The 12,977-nt window shown below is 27.0% G+C and overlaps 2 protein-coding genes across 2 annotated transcripts in view; both read right to left on the reverse strand.

Moving 5' to 3' along the window:
- Window positions 1–2,220: 2,220 nt before the first annotated feature.
- On the reverse strand, window positions 2,221–9,131 carry LOC119670539 (trimeric intracellular cation channel type 1B.1-like). The gene is made up of 4 exons (XM_038080837.1): window positions 9,010–9,131; window positions 3,428–3,771; window positions 3,085–3,357; window positions 2,221–3,028 (listed from the first exon to the last, which is right to left on the reverse strand). Exons 2-4 carry the CDS (start codon window positions 3,703–3,705, stop codon window positions 2,749–2,751), a joined length of 831 nt encoding a protein of 276 aa, XP_037936765.1. The 5' UTR covers window positions 3,706–3,771; window positions 9,010–9,131; the 3' UTR covers window positions 2,221–2,748.
- Window positions 9,132–11,539: 2,408 nt separating this feature from the next.
- LOC119666843 (chondroitin sulfate synthase 2-like) overlaps window positions 11,540–12,977 on the reverse strand; it is a 14,992-nt gene continuing 13,554 nt past the window's right edge. Inside the window, exon 5 of the mRNA XM_038076122.1 lies at window positions 11,540–11,628. Within this exon, the coding sequence (XP_037932050.1) occupies window positions 11,540–11,628 (89 nt within the window). The remainder of the gene's footprint in view (window positions 11,629–12,977) is intronic.

Genomic DNA, 12,977 nt, shown 5'->3' on the forward strand with positions numbered 1-12,977 from the left:
CACACTCCTGTATAGCGCCCTGTACGTCTTCTGGATTGTTTAAAAATTTTGTTATTGAAGTTTTCAAAACTCGTGAAAAAACTTCAATTTGTTGTGCTGCTGTAGATATGGAAGTAATTTCACTTTGAAAACCAGCATCAGAAATAATTTTAATTGTAAAATTTAACATCAAACAATCGGGATATTCTTCAGCTAAACGATATATAAGCGAACGCCAAGTGGGATGATCAATCATTTCGGTTAACCAATCTGGAGTTTCACCTTCTTCCGTAAATATAGTATCAGCTTTTTTAGGGTCGAAAGTTTTCAATACCATATCTTTTAAATGATTTTCAACCATTGCTTGCACATCTGTTACTTTCACACCGGCAATAATTAACCATTCGGCCAGCAAATTTGCCATTTGTGCTACTGCTTTATAGTTCTCGGACAGCATAGCAATAACCTCTTCTGGTGAACCACCTGATTGAAAATAACGTTTCAATTGTGAAAATATACCAGGTTCCATAATGTAATCTGGTGTTAAAAACTTTTCTAAACATTCTTGAATGGTTTCTTGTAAGTCTTGGGGCTCCTAAACGAAAACAAAAACAAATAATTTGATGCAGTCGGAAAAAATTCTATATAATTACCTCTTCTTCGCCAGCAGCTCTTGGTCTCCCTTGCCAACCATCCTCAAATTCATGCTCCATTTTGCACAATTACTTTTTTTATTTTATTAAGTATTTTTTCACAAATTTTAAGCGGTAAACAAAATATTTTTTTATGCCTACCAGCGAAAAATAATACCAAATCAACTGTCAAAATATGAAAACGACAGGGTTGGCATATTTTTCATATTTGCATAAAAAATTTTATCGATAAGTTTCAGATAAATTTCTTCTGTATAAATTAAATTAAATTAATAAATTTTAATTATGTAAAAATTAAGTGAAATGTTTTAATTTTTAATAACAGAATTAATTTTGGTAATCTTTTGAATTACGTTAAATTAATAAAAAAAATTCATTAAAACTTGAGATAATCTATGAAGTGAACCGAACTATTTATTATAAAAAAATAATTATTTTTCTTGAAATTAAAAATAAAATTAATGTTTTTCTTTACATATCTTTTACATAATTTTAAATAATATAAATAAAAAAAACAACCTGAAGCGCAGCAAAAAAACAAATAAGAAATTAAGTTCGATACTAAGCAAACATTTATTGTTATATGAGTATGTCTCTAAAAACTTGAATATATAATGACTATAATATATATTTTTATTATATATTTAAATCAGATAAACATTAATTTTAAGTAAATAGTTAATTATATCTCCGGAATATTCGAAACATTAAAATTTTAAAGTTAACTGAGAATAAAGAACTGGACTGTTAGGTCCTTCGCCTTACAAAAAAAAAAAATAAACCCGATTATTTTACAAAGTTTTTAAATTTTTAATAGTATGATGTTGTAGTATAAAGCTACATAAAAATTTTATCAATAATAACTACCAAATACAAATAATCTTTATTTCAAAGTATGAAAATTTAGTTTTAATTTAAAAATATCAAAAATTTGATTTCAGATTATCTTATCTTATATTATAAAGCCGTATTCCATCAGGAACATAGACTATTTATACAGAAACGCCAGGTATTTCTATTTAATGGTAAATATCTTAATTCGATAAATGATTTATTAGTTTCATGCCGGATTGTTCTTCTCCAGTTGGTACGAGGTCTTCGATTGGCTTAACGATTATAGAGCAGCATGACAGATCTTTTCGTAGGAAACAGATCTTATAAGACATTAAAATAACTAATCTCTATTTTAAAGCTTGAAAATTTAATTTTCATTTAAAAATATCAAAAATCTGACTTAACATTATTTGAGATTATACAATCAGACTACACCGGTGTATTGGTCTCCTCAGTGTTTATTAAAGGAATCAGTTTAAATAAAGTTTTTAAAGTTTAAAAATTCTGTTTTGATTTAAAAATGTTGAAGATCTGATTTGAGAATATCTGTGCCTTTAAGATCTGTTTGTCCTGGTTTGTGGATATTCTCAGACACATTTATCTTTGGATCTTTGATCAAAAAATTTGATTATACAGGTTTTGCGAATAATTTTTCTGACATTTTAAATTTCGTTTAATCATAATATTTCTTAATATTGGTTTAACTTATATTTTAAAGTAATTCTTATATTTATGTATAAATAAATAAACTTGATCATGGTATCTCAAAGGTTTCAATTTTATTTATAAAATTTTAATATTACATAATATAATATTACATGCAAATGGGGAATTTAACACCTTCATACATGAAAAAAGTGCATGGTCATATTTTGTAAAAATTTTACATTGTATAATGTTTAAATCCACTCGTTCATCATTTGTATTAAAATAACTAACATGTTACTCTTTATATCAGTACGTTTTACATTAAAATAATAAATAAATCAAAAGGATTAATAACCTAAAATTGGTAAAAGTCACTATTATTAATGGACAAACACACCCACTAGTTGTCCAGTAACAAGAGGGACTTTGTCTTATCAAACTTTTAACTTGACTAGAAAGTTTATAATATTTATAATATTATTTAATAAATAAAAAATTTAACAAAATTATTCCAAAATTAAATTAATTTATCAAAGTCTCTGTGTTGCGTTTCGTTTTTTCATACTTTACATCGTTTAATATCGTTTTCGATCTTTCGGTTATTTTCGCATATATCTACAACAATTGTTATAGTTTAGTTATTCTTTTTAACATCTTTTGTATCTCCCTCCTTCGCTTGTCCACGGCCCAAAATTTTAGCAAGGCTATCCCATATACCACCGAAAAATATGGCACAACATAGATTCTCGAATGGCAAGAAAGGATCATGTATGCCCAGCAGTATAGATGACAACTTAAAGTAAACCAAGAAGATTACAATGCCAAAATAGACAAGAGCATGTGGTGCTGAAATCCAATCGGTCTTCTTATCCAAGACAAAAATTATTGAAGCAACTAGCGAAGCTTTGGTATAGCTAAAAATATACATAAATATTAATAATTTTATTATAATATGAGAGAGTTAACTTACAATGAAGGCTGCATAAATTCCATAGCTGTTGGTGTCCACGCGCCACGTATGAGTCTCTCTAACAATTTGGTAAAGCCTGCGCCATTTCCTTTAAGTGTACCAATTATTATCATAATTATCCAAGCGTTCGGATAAAGTTTAGCCGCATGAGATACACCATCATAGACTTTCTTAGCGCGGTAAATTTCCTTCATGGCACTAGCAACAAGTTTTATAGGCAAGAATTTTCCAATTTTGTAACCAATATCGAATGGAGTATAAAAAACCAGATACCTGAGTATAAGAATTTATTAAAAATTATTGTTATTTAAATATTACTTAAATATTATTTTTATATATTTACCAAACAACAGTACCGACCAAAAGCTGTGGAGTATTTTTTAATGGAGCCAAAATAGGTTCACCTAGCAAAGCATTAGCAGCCATACTACTTGAGAATACAACCAACATAGTCGACAACCAACATGCCAAAGGATGTTTCCGGGAAAAAGATTGCGCATTTGGTCCTAAATCCTCGCGTACTCCTAACGCGGCTAGCAAACTGTTTGCTATGTCGAAATATGGAAACATCTTCAGTTTTATGACCTGATTGGCCATATCAAGAAATGCTTCAGGATCCATTGTTGATCTATTTTATATCGTTTATCCTGCTTTAGTTTAAGTTTCTATGCGTACAAAAATCTGAAACTGTGAAGAACAGAATTATATTTGTTTGTTTAGACATTTTTGCTTAAATTTAAATTATATTGTCAAAATATACAAGCAAAACACATTAACATATTTATGTTTTTATATGTAGATATTTTCGCTTGTGTTTGTATGTATGTTTATTATTTATTTTTTTTAGTGGGTAACTTAATTGCTTCTTGTTGCGTTCACTTTTGCATGCCACTGTCTTGTATTTATATTTGCTTAGCAAAAATTGTTGTCACCTACAAAATATTTGGCAAACGTAAGCAAAATTGTTGGGAATTACATATATAATTATACATTCTGTACTTCACGACACTAGTTTGAAAACAAATAATGGAAGATTACATTAAATTGAGAAGATTGCGTCTATCTAAACTCCTTTGAACTCTTTGTCACCCATCTCGAACCCATTCGTTCACTCATCTCGAATGCATTCGTTCATCCATTTCGAATCCATTCGTTCACCCAACTCGAATCCATTCGTTCACCCATTTCCAATCCATTCTTACTCCTAAACAATCCCCTTCCGTGTCACACTACCATCACTCACCTACTTCATAATCCATGTTTACATCTTTGTAATTCCTTTTATGTTATCTGCTTAATAGATAACCATGGGTTACAACAACAACATTATTTCTAAATTTGGCAGAGTTTGAGGAATAAGAATCGAAGGAACTTGATAAACCAAAGAAATGTTATATTATTCTTAATTCTTTCTTCGTTACATCAATACAGTCACCCTGAATTCTTCCCTTGCAACAATAAGATCTTAACATAAAACTAGAGTAATTAGACGAATACAATAGGCTACCTTGCTACAACGTAATAGCAATATTTGATCGGTCCTATAAAGGATCAATAACTCTAAGACAGTGGTTCCCAACCGGTGGTTTAAAATGGCCCGTGAATCAAATATACCAAGTATAGATACATAGCTTGTATTTGTTCACTGAGACCTTACTTCTTAGAAAATAAGCCCAAAAAATTACCAAGTAATTGTATAGCCTATATATGTAATGTATCTATGCACTTATACAATTCATTACACATTATAGCAGACATAAAGCATATTTATAGCATATTAAAATAATCACACAGTTTCTTATTCTTACACTTTGTGATTCCTACTAAAAAACAAAAATGCCATAGGGGTCCTTGGTCAAAAAAAGGTTGAGGACTACTGCTCTAAATGGATCAGATTTTTTCAGGACCTAACACCATACTCTGCAAATATATACTGAAAAATGGAACTAATACAAAATACCCAGCTGTTATACTTAACAAAAGACACGACTTTTTTAATCTTTAGTTTAATTACTAACTGAAAAGTATTTATTTGGAATATTATATACTTCAAATATTATAAACTAGCTAGACTATATAATAGTAATAACTAACTCTTATAAAAAACTGAAATGTGTCTATTCCACAAAGACTGCGAAGAAAAAAACGTCAGTCCTTATCATGATTAATCGACACCCCTAGGATAGTAACAAAGCAGATGTGAGACATCACTTGTGTGGAAGACTTCCACACAAGTGCAATAGAAACCATTAAACTCGGAAATGAAAATTCGAATACAGTCCCCCAAAAAGTTACAACTCATCAACAAACATACCACCAGATTTCGTTAGATTAATGCCAGATTTATTATTAATCAAACGGGGCTAACTTTCATACAGTTATAGAGATATAATGGAACAATTTATTAGAGAGCTCGCGATCCATTTTAAATGTGGTGTGGCAGTAATAAGAAGCAAGTATAATAATAAATAATTGTCTTCGAATGCAATCATTAGCTCTACATATTTATTTTTTTATTAATATAAATGTACAAATATGTGTAATCACAGAATTTGTTGCATGACTGCGCCATATTAATGAAAATAATAATTATTGGATCAATTTAGTTGCTTTTATATGGCATGCATATAAATGAAATGAAAGTATGCATTTCTGGCTTAAGTGGTTAAAAAATCGATTACGTATATTCTAAACAATATAAAAGAAAAAAAATAAACCTATTTTTCTATTAAACTATTTGGAAGATGACTTGCTATCTGTAAATTGAAATGTTTTATTTTGTATGATAAGGGTTTTAGATAATAAAGCTTAGTTTGTAAAACATTTATTATATGACTACAAATAAAGTAATAAAATATTTTTTTTAAGATTTAAAATCGTGAAGTAGTAATAAAATCTAAAAGAAAACGAAAACAATTTTAATCTCATATAGAAGAAAGTGTAACCTACTTTCTGCCACTTTATTAGGGCCGTGTACGAATTCAAGTAAATTGATGGTAAATTGAGGGAAATAGTAAATTATGTCGGTATGGCAGCGAATATTGGTATTTACCAGAATTTCGAGTTTACCCTACCCTATTAGATACGAATTAGGTAAATTAGGTGTTACCATTGAGAAAATTTTATAAGATCTTTAATATTTATTAAATGCGAAAACTTTTAACCAAAAATAATAAATAAGTGCAATAAACAAATATTTACATAAGTGCGTTGCAAAAAATCCCTAGGAAATTTCAATTTACTTTATCTCAATTTAGTCAAACTCGCACACGGCGTAAGTAAGCAACTTAAAGAATATTTCTCAACACTGTGGATTGTTGCAATATATAGAGAGGATAAACTTACACTATCTCTTCAAAATAAGCCCGTCACTGTGAAATGCAATATTAATGAAACTATCCATATAGTCCAAACAAAAAACAGATTGGAGCTAATATAGGTATATATCATTAAATACTTAAAACATCACGAAAATAATATCAAAGTCCATTTTTTAACTTCTAAAAATTTTTAACTAAATTGTATGTTTATATCATTAACATCATTATCTTTATTAGAAGACGCAATAGTAAACTATAACATGTGGGATCTATTATGTTCTAACTGAAAAAAATCTCATTAGCTAACTTATATAAATGGAAGGTATAGATATATCTAATGACGTTTTCGATTGATAAACCTAGATTCAATCTCGGTTTACTCTTAATCTGTCAAATTTTCTTGCCAGTCACACACTTTTAGAGCAATGGAGCATTTTTGGAGTAATGCTAGTAGACCTTCATTTTTTTCATAAATATATATATCCAATCAATTCACAATTTATTTGTCAAGTCACATAAAAAAATTAATTCCAGGGTAATCTTTCTACCATGATAAAATATCTAAAATGTTATAAATTAATCTTGAGTGTTATAAATTTGCCTGTAGATTTACCGATCGAAAATGAACAATATCTATTGGTATAATCCACTAGACCTATTTCGGTACATGTTATGTAAATTGTCATGGACTTCTCATTACTTAGTCTCTTCGATCAAGTTTTAAATTTGGATAGAGAGATCTAAAGGAAAACAAAGGAAAGCAAAAAAAAAAACAAGAGATGCATATAGATACTCTGAGAGAAAGTCAGTGTGAAACAGAAATAATGAAAGAAAATAAAGACTAAGATATAACAAAATAAACTAAAAATTCTTAACTGGCATCATTAAGAGCAAAAAAAATTAAAACAAGTTTCTCTCTTGAGAAGAGGTAATAAAAGGATATTAAAAATTAGAGATACAATTAGAGGGAGAGAGAGAGGAATAGAGGAAGAAAGAGAGGAATATATGGGAAGATAGGAATAGAGCGAGAGAGAAAAATAGGAGTAAAAAAAATAAAAGGAAATTGAGAAATAGAAGAAGTGAGCGATGAATAGAGGGAGAGGTAGAGAGAGGAAGAGAGAAAGGAATAGCGGGAAAGAGAGAGAGAGTCAAATAGATGTAGGAGAATGAGAGGAAAAGACCAAATTGAATTATTTTCAAATTAAATAAGTAGAAAAACAAATAATTTTAATAAAAGCAGACAAAGAAACAATTACTAAATAATCTTAATTTAACTTTTAGTAAAAACTAAATATTTGGAATTTAATTTAGAATCTCTTCTTTTTTAGATTGTAAAAAAATTGGTTGGTTTTAAAAGACAATCATTAAAAATAAACAAAAAATTTTACAAATAAAAAATGTTATCGCTGCGGAAATGAACTACTATTAATTAAATACATATGTATATATATATATATATATATATTAGTTTAATTTATACATATTATATTAAATATGTATATATTATTAATTAAACATATATATGTTTAATTAAATATATATGTAAATATTATTAAATAAGTATATTTTTTATTAAGCAAATGTATATATTATTAACTATGTATTTATAAATTAAAAATCTAGACATAATAAACGCAAAAATTACTACATTTTTATTTGATAATAAACTCTTTAATCCCAAAATAATTTATTTTAGCTGTGAAATTAAATTTTATTATGAAAATAGGGCTAATAAATTTAATCAACTAAATTTTTTTGTATTAAATAATAAAAATCAATGTTGAATTTAGTCGGTCATAAGTAAATTGGACACTTTTGGCGATAAAAATAATCCATTAATTATTTCTTATCAATTGTTCTCATAAAGCAGAACTGTTGATATTATATAATAGAATATATAAACCTCATAATGAATAGAAAACAATGTCGCCCCACATTAGCGCCTCCAGAGAATTGCAATAAAATACGATATAAGGAAGAATATAAGGAAAAGATTAACCCAAAATTTTGCGCGCTCAGACTTTGTGTACGCACGTCCCGCACCGATTTTATCCCCATACGTCTAGCCACATCAAACATAGTTCAATGTATTTTACTTCGAAGATTTTCCTTTGAACATTTTGTTGATATAAATTTAGATACCACAGAGACGAATACAAGTATTTGAAAATCTACACAAATGCTACTAAAAAGAATTCTTTATTATTTATTTTTTTCTTCTTATTTTTTGGTCTTATAATTTTCTTGCTAGCTCCAAAAATAAATTCACTATACACGAAATAGACGGAAATTCTACGCAATGTATCTGACAAAATTAAATACAACAACAACAACAACACAAACAGAAGATTTCAAAAATGAAAATTTTTGAAAAATCTTAGAAATAAATATATTTTCATTTTTCATATAATGAATGCCATGCGATGTCTGAAATTCTTATGTCTATCAAACTTTTAAAAACTTGCGAAAACTTTTGCTTTGCAATTTTTCATTCACTTAACACAATCGTGTATAATAAAATTTTTGAATTTAACTTAAGCTTTTCATAAGTAATATATTTTATGACACATTATTCGTAATTAGTTTTATATTTGGAACACTTTACTTTTCTATTATTATTTAAAGCCAACCGCAACGCAGCAGCTCTGCAGCACGTTCAAAAGGCACGTCTAACTTCGAGAGCGAAATCCACAACACAGAGCACAGATGCCGCTAGGAACTTATTTTTATTAAAGCATTTGTTTTGGTTTGTCTCTATTTGTTTGCCATTACAATTTTATATAAAAAAGAAAAAAAATTCGCCATTGTCACTAGATGTAACAGTTTTTCGTTAAAGAATTGAAATACTAATCGTATTCTATTTGGAACATATTAACAATTGCATACTTAAATAAAAATTTAAAAAATATTATAGGTTAACATAAATTAAATTTTACTGGTTATTTTACTTGTTATTGTAACAATATGTGAAAAAAACTCAGTCTAAATTTAAGAAAAGAATTTATAGTTTTAATTATTTTGCGACCAATTTAAGAAAATATATGTTGACATTTTAAAAAAAAATTGTATATTAATATAAATTGAATTCTACACATAAAAACAACAATTTGTGAAATAAACAAAGTCCAAATTTATAAAAAGTTTTATGTAAAGTATTTATAGTTTGAATTAATTTGCAATTAATTTATTTAAATTAGTGAATTTAAAGTAATTAAACTGAAATGTATTGTATATTATATGACTTTAAATAATATAAAATATATGTAAATAACAACTTTAATATAAAACAAAAAAATTACCTGGTGTCCGGTATTAAAACAAATACGTATAAACAATTAAAGTATTTTAATTACAAAATATTACAATATTTACAAAAAAATATAGAAATTAATAAAATTTATAAAAGTATTATTTTCATTTAAAAATTTTAAATTATACATATTTTCGTGGATAAAAAGTAAATACAATAATTATAAATAATGATGGAAATATTTCAATAAAACAGAAGATAAACAAAAGTAATAAAAAGGAAACACTGCGGAGCTTATGGAAAATAAAAAACGACATTTATTTAAATAAGCTAATGAGCTAATTCATTTAAAAATAATCGTTGTATAAAAATTAATAACCTAAAAAAATTTATTTCACAGTAGAACAAAAAATTTATAATTGTAAAAAGTAAAAAATATTTCTCATATGAAATGGGGAAATTTCATTACTGATCGGTATTCAATTTTTCCATTTTATAAATAATCACTAAACTGCACTATTTCAATTACTTGCAAAAGCTAACCAAACATCTGAAGCATCTATAGACGATGCTACATGTATGCACACCAAGTATAAAGACCAATTATGCGCTTCTCTATACACCTTTAAACAAGGTGTATATTTTACTCGCACCCTGAAATTTGGTATTCATACTTGAATATACACAATGCGATTTGGATACACTGTCGTGCATACATGTAGCATCGTATATATCAAGTTTGATGAAGTCGAAACTTTACAGCTGTCTTTTGATATTTGCCAGATATATAAAATATAATTGAATTTATTCTCAATTATAATTGTCAATTATAATTTTTTAGTAAATTACTAACTCATTTATAAAATCTGTATTATTATTAATATGTTTATATTATTATAATATAATAAAGCAATTTTATTATAAAGAATAAATTCTAACTTTTTTCTCGTGTATACATTTTTTAGGTATAAGAAACGTTTGCGTTTTGAAACACAGTTTCATTTTTGCTGTTTTTCTTTTTCACGACAAAAATGTGTCAAAAATAACATAAAAATTCAATTTACCTTTGGTGGCATTTAATTTGAAATTGAATTTCTTATTAAATTATATTGAATTTTATTAAAAAGAATAACTTCTAACATCTTTGTCGTGTGTACATTTTGTATGCTCATGAAACGTTTGCGTTTTGAAACACAGTTTCATTTTTGCTGTTTTTCTTTTTCACAATTCATGTAAAACGAAATGTGAGCAAAAGTAACACAAAATTTCAATTTTCCTTTGGTGGCATTTCAGTTTGAAATTGAATTTCTTGTGTTAATGGTGGTTGCTGCTATTTTGATCACATTTTAATTTCTTATTAAATTATTTTAGTTATATATTTTGAAATAATTTATAAAATAAGTAATTAAAGAAAATTTAATATTATTTAAAATTTTATTAATTGCGAGCAATTTGAACAATTGAAACGCTTTTAAGAAAAATGCTCAATACAAGAAGCTACCAACATTAATGGCGATGTAAATAATCTTAAAGACTTTTTTACGGTTTTATTTACGTCCTTTACAAAATCGGTATTAAAAGAAAAATTTAAAAATTATTTTCTTATATTACATGTGAAGCTAAGATAATGCGAAGAAGCAAATACACGGCAGTAAATTGAATGACATTAAATTGCTGGTCAATTTAAATTTTCCAGCGTCTTCTGCTGGGTATGCAAATTACAGTTCTTAATTTGTTTTGTTTTTGGTTACGCTTTTTCTCGCCGTTGTTGTTGTTTTTGTTGTTATAAACAAGTGAACAGAATTAAAAGTTAAAAGTCTTGTGTGCGGACTGTGAAACTGTGTTCAATTTTGGAATTTGTCTGGCCAGCTTAACTGGTTTGATTTTATACCGATTTAGTTGAATTTTTTTGTGTAAAGAGAAACTGGTGCCTCCGCTTTTTAATGTTATCGTCTTCAAGCAATTTGGGCAATTCTTCAAAGCAAAATTTTAAAAGGTGAGTAATTATGATTTATAAAATTTTTTTTAGGTTTTATTTTTCTTTTTGTTAATATCAACGCCATTTTTCTTATTCTACGTAAAGAGTACAGTTAGTTTTTAAGCGTATATTAGAGCAAAAGAATGGTACGCAACATAAGCACATACACGTACACATGGTGCCGATGCTACTGGCATTACACGTCCATTAAGTAGTTGGCTACTTACTTGATTGGTTGTGATCATGTTGAAAGATGCCACAAGATTGTGAAATATGATACCACAATATATTGAAGGCATGTAATTATTTATCTTAAGCCATACTGTAACTATTAATGATACTTAAAAGAATACGATAATCCGTTTAAGGGTGTTAAAGTCAGTTGAAGTTAAGATTTGTAATTTGAATTAGAATAAGTGTGAATAGGAAAAATTCACGCATTCTAATAAGAAAATCAAATGTAAAGAAATTTTCATAACAAAAATAATTTTTATATAATTAAAAATTATTACAAATTTAATCATCTAATATTGTTTTATATCTAATATGTATTAATTTTTTTTTTGGTCTCTTTTTATTTAATAATATGAATCTATTGAATCGCTTTTATTTAAAGCCTATCAATAAGTTTTAAAATCTTACAAAACTAATAATATTAATTTGTAAATTATTTAATTTGTATTATTTTATAATATATAAGTTATTTGTATTAAATAAAATTTAATACAATTGAGTTTAAATAATTCCTTTATTAAATTATTTAAATATATACAGGGTGTATATATTTATTAAATTAGTGAAATATATACAAGGTGTATATATTTATTATATTATTTGAATATATACAGGTTGTTTCTTAACAACGTGTTTTAACTTAAGGACATGAATTCTTGAACCAAAGAATAAATATAATCATATAATCTATGCATCCGTTTAAATACGTTAGATTGTTAGATAGCAAATTAAATATTTTAAAGATTGAGTATATATGAATATATGAAAAATTCCCTATTTTCCTACCGAAGTTAAAACTGCTAGGTGTGAAATACCAATGTATAGGTATATCGAAATCGGTTATAACGACTTTGAAGGGTTTAGATTTTTACGCCTTCATCCTGGGTTACTTGAACTTAAATAACACTTATCCCCAATCTATTCTAACCATCCATCTCCAATCCATTCTTAAATTGAATCTGTTAGACAAAGGTTTATCCAATACCTTGTTCTGAAAAGTAGTCCATAAGTTCTATCTGGCACACCGTCCATTGTCTATTCTTTTTAATGAATATTAGTAACTAAATTACCTATGTGATGTGTAATATGTTTTCATTGCTTGGGAATTCTC

This window comes from Teleopsis dalmanni, chromosome 1, assembly GCF_002237135.1.
Source record: "Teleopsis dalmanni isolate 2A chromosome 1, ASM223713v2, whole genome shotgun sequence".
NCBI lineage: Eukaryota > Metazoa > Arthropoda > Insecta > Diptera > Diopsidae > Teleopsis > Teleopsis dalmanni.

Excerpts from the sequence above, each read along its gene's own strand:
- LOC119670539 (XM_038080837.1), bottom strand. The coding sequence starts at position 3,705 with ATGGATCCTGAAGCATTTCTTGATATGGCCAATCAGGTCATAAAACTG. Across the intron at positions 3,358-3,427 it reads TTGGTCGGTACTGTTGTTTG|GTATCTGGTTTTTTATACTC; the intron begins GTAAATATATAA and ends TCTTATACTCAG. Across the intron at positions 3,029-3,084 it reads GAATTTATGCAGCCTTCATT|CTATACCAAAGCTTCGCTAG; the intron begins GTAAGTTAACTC and ends GTATATTTTTAG.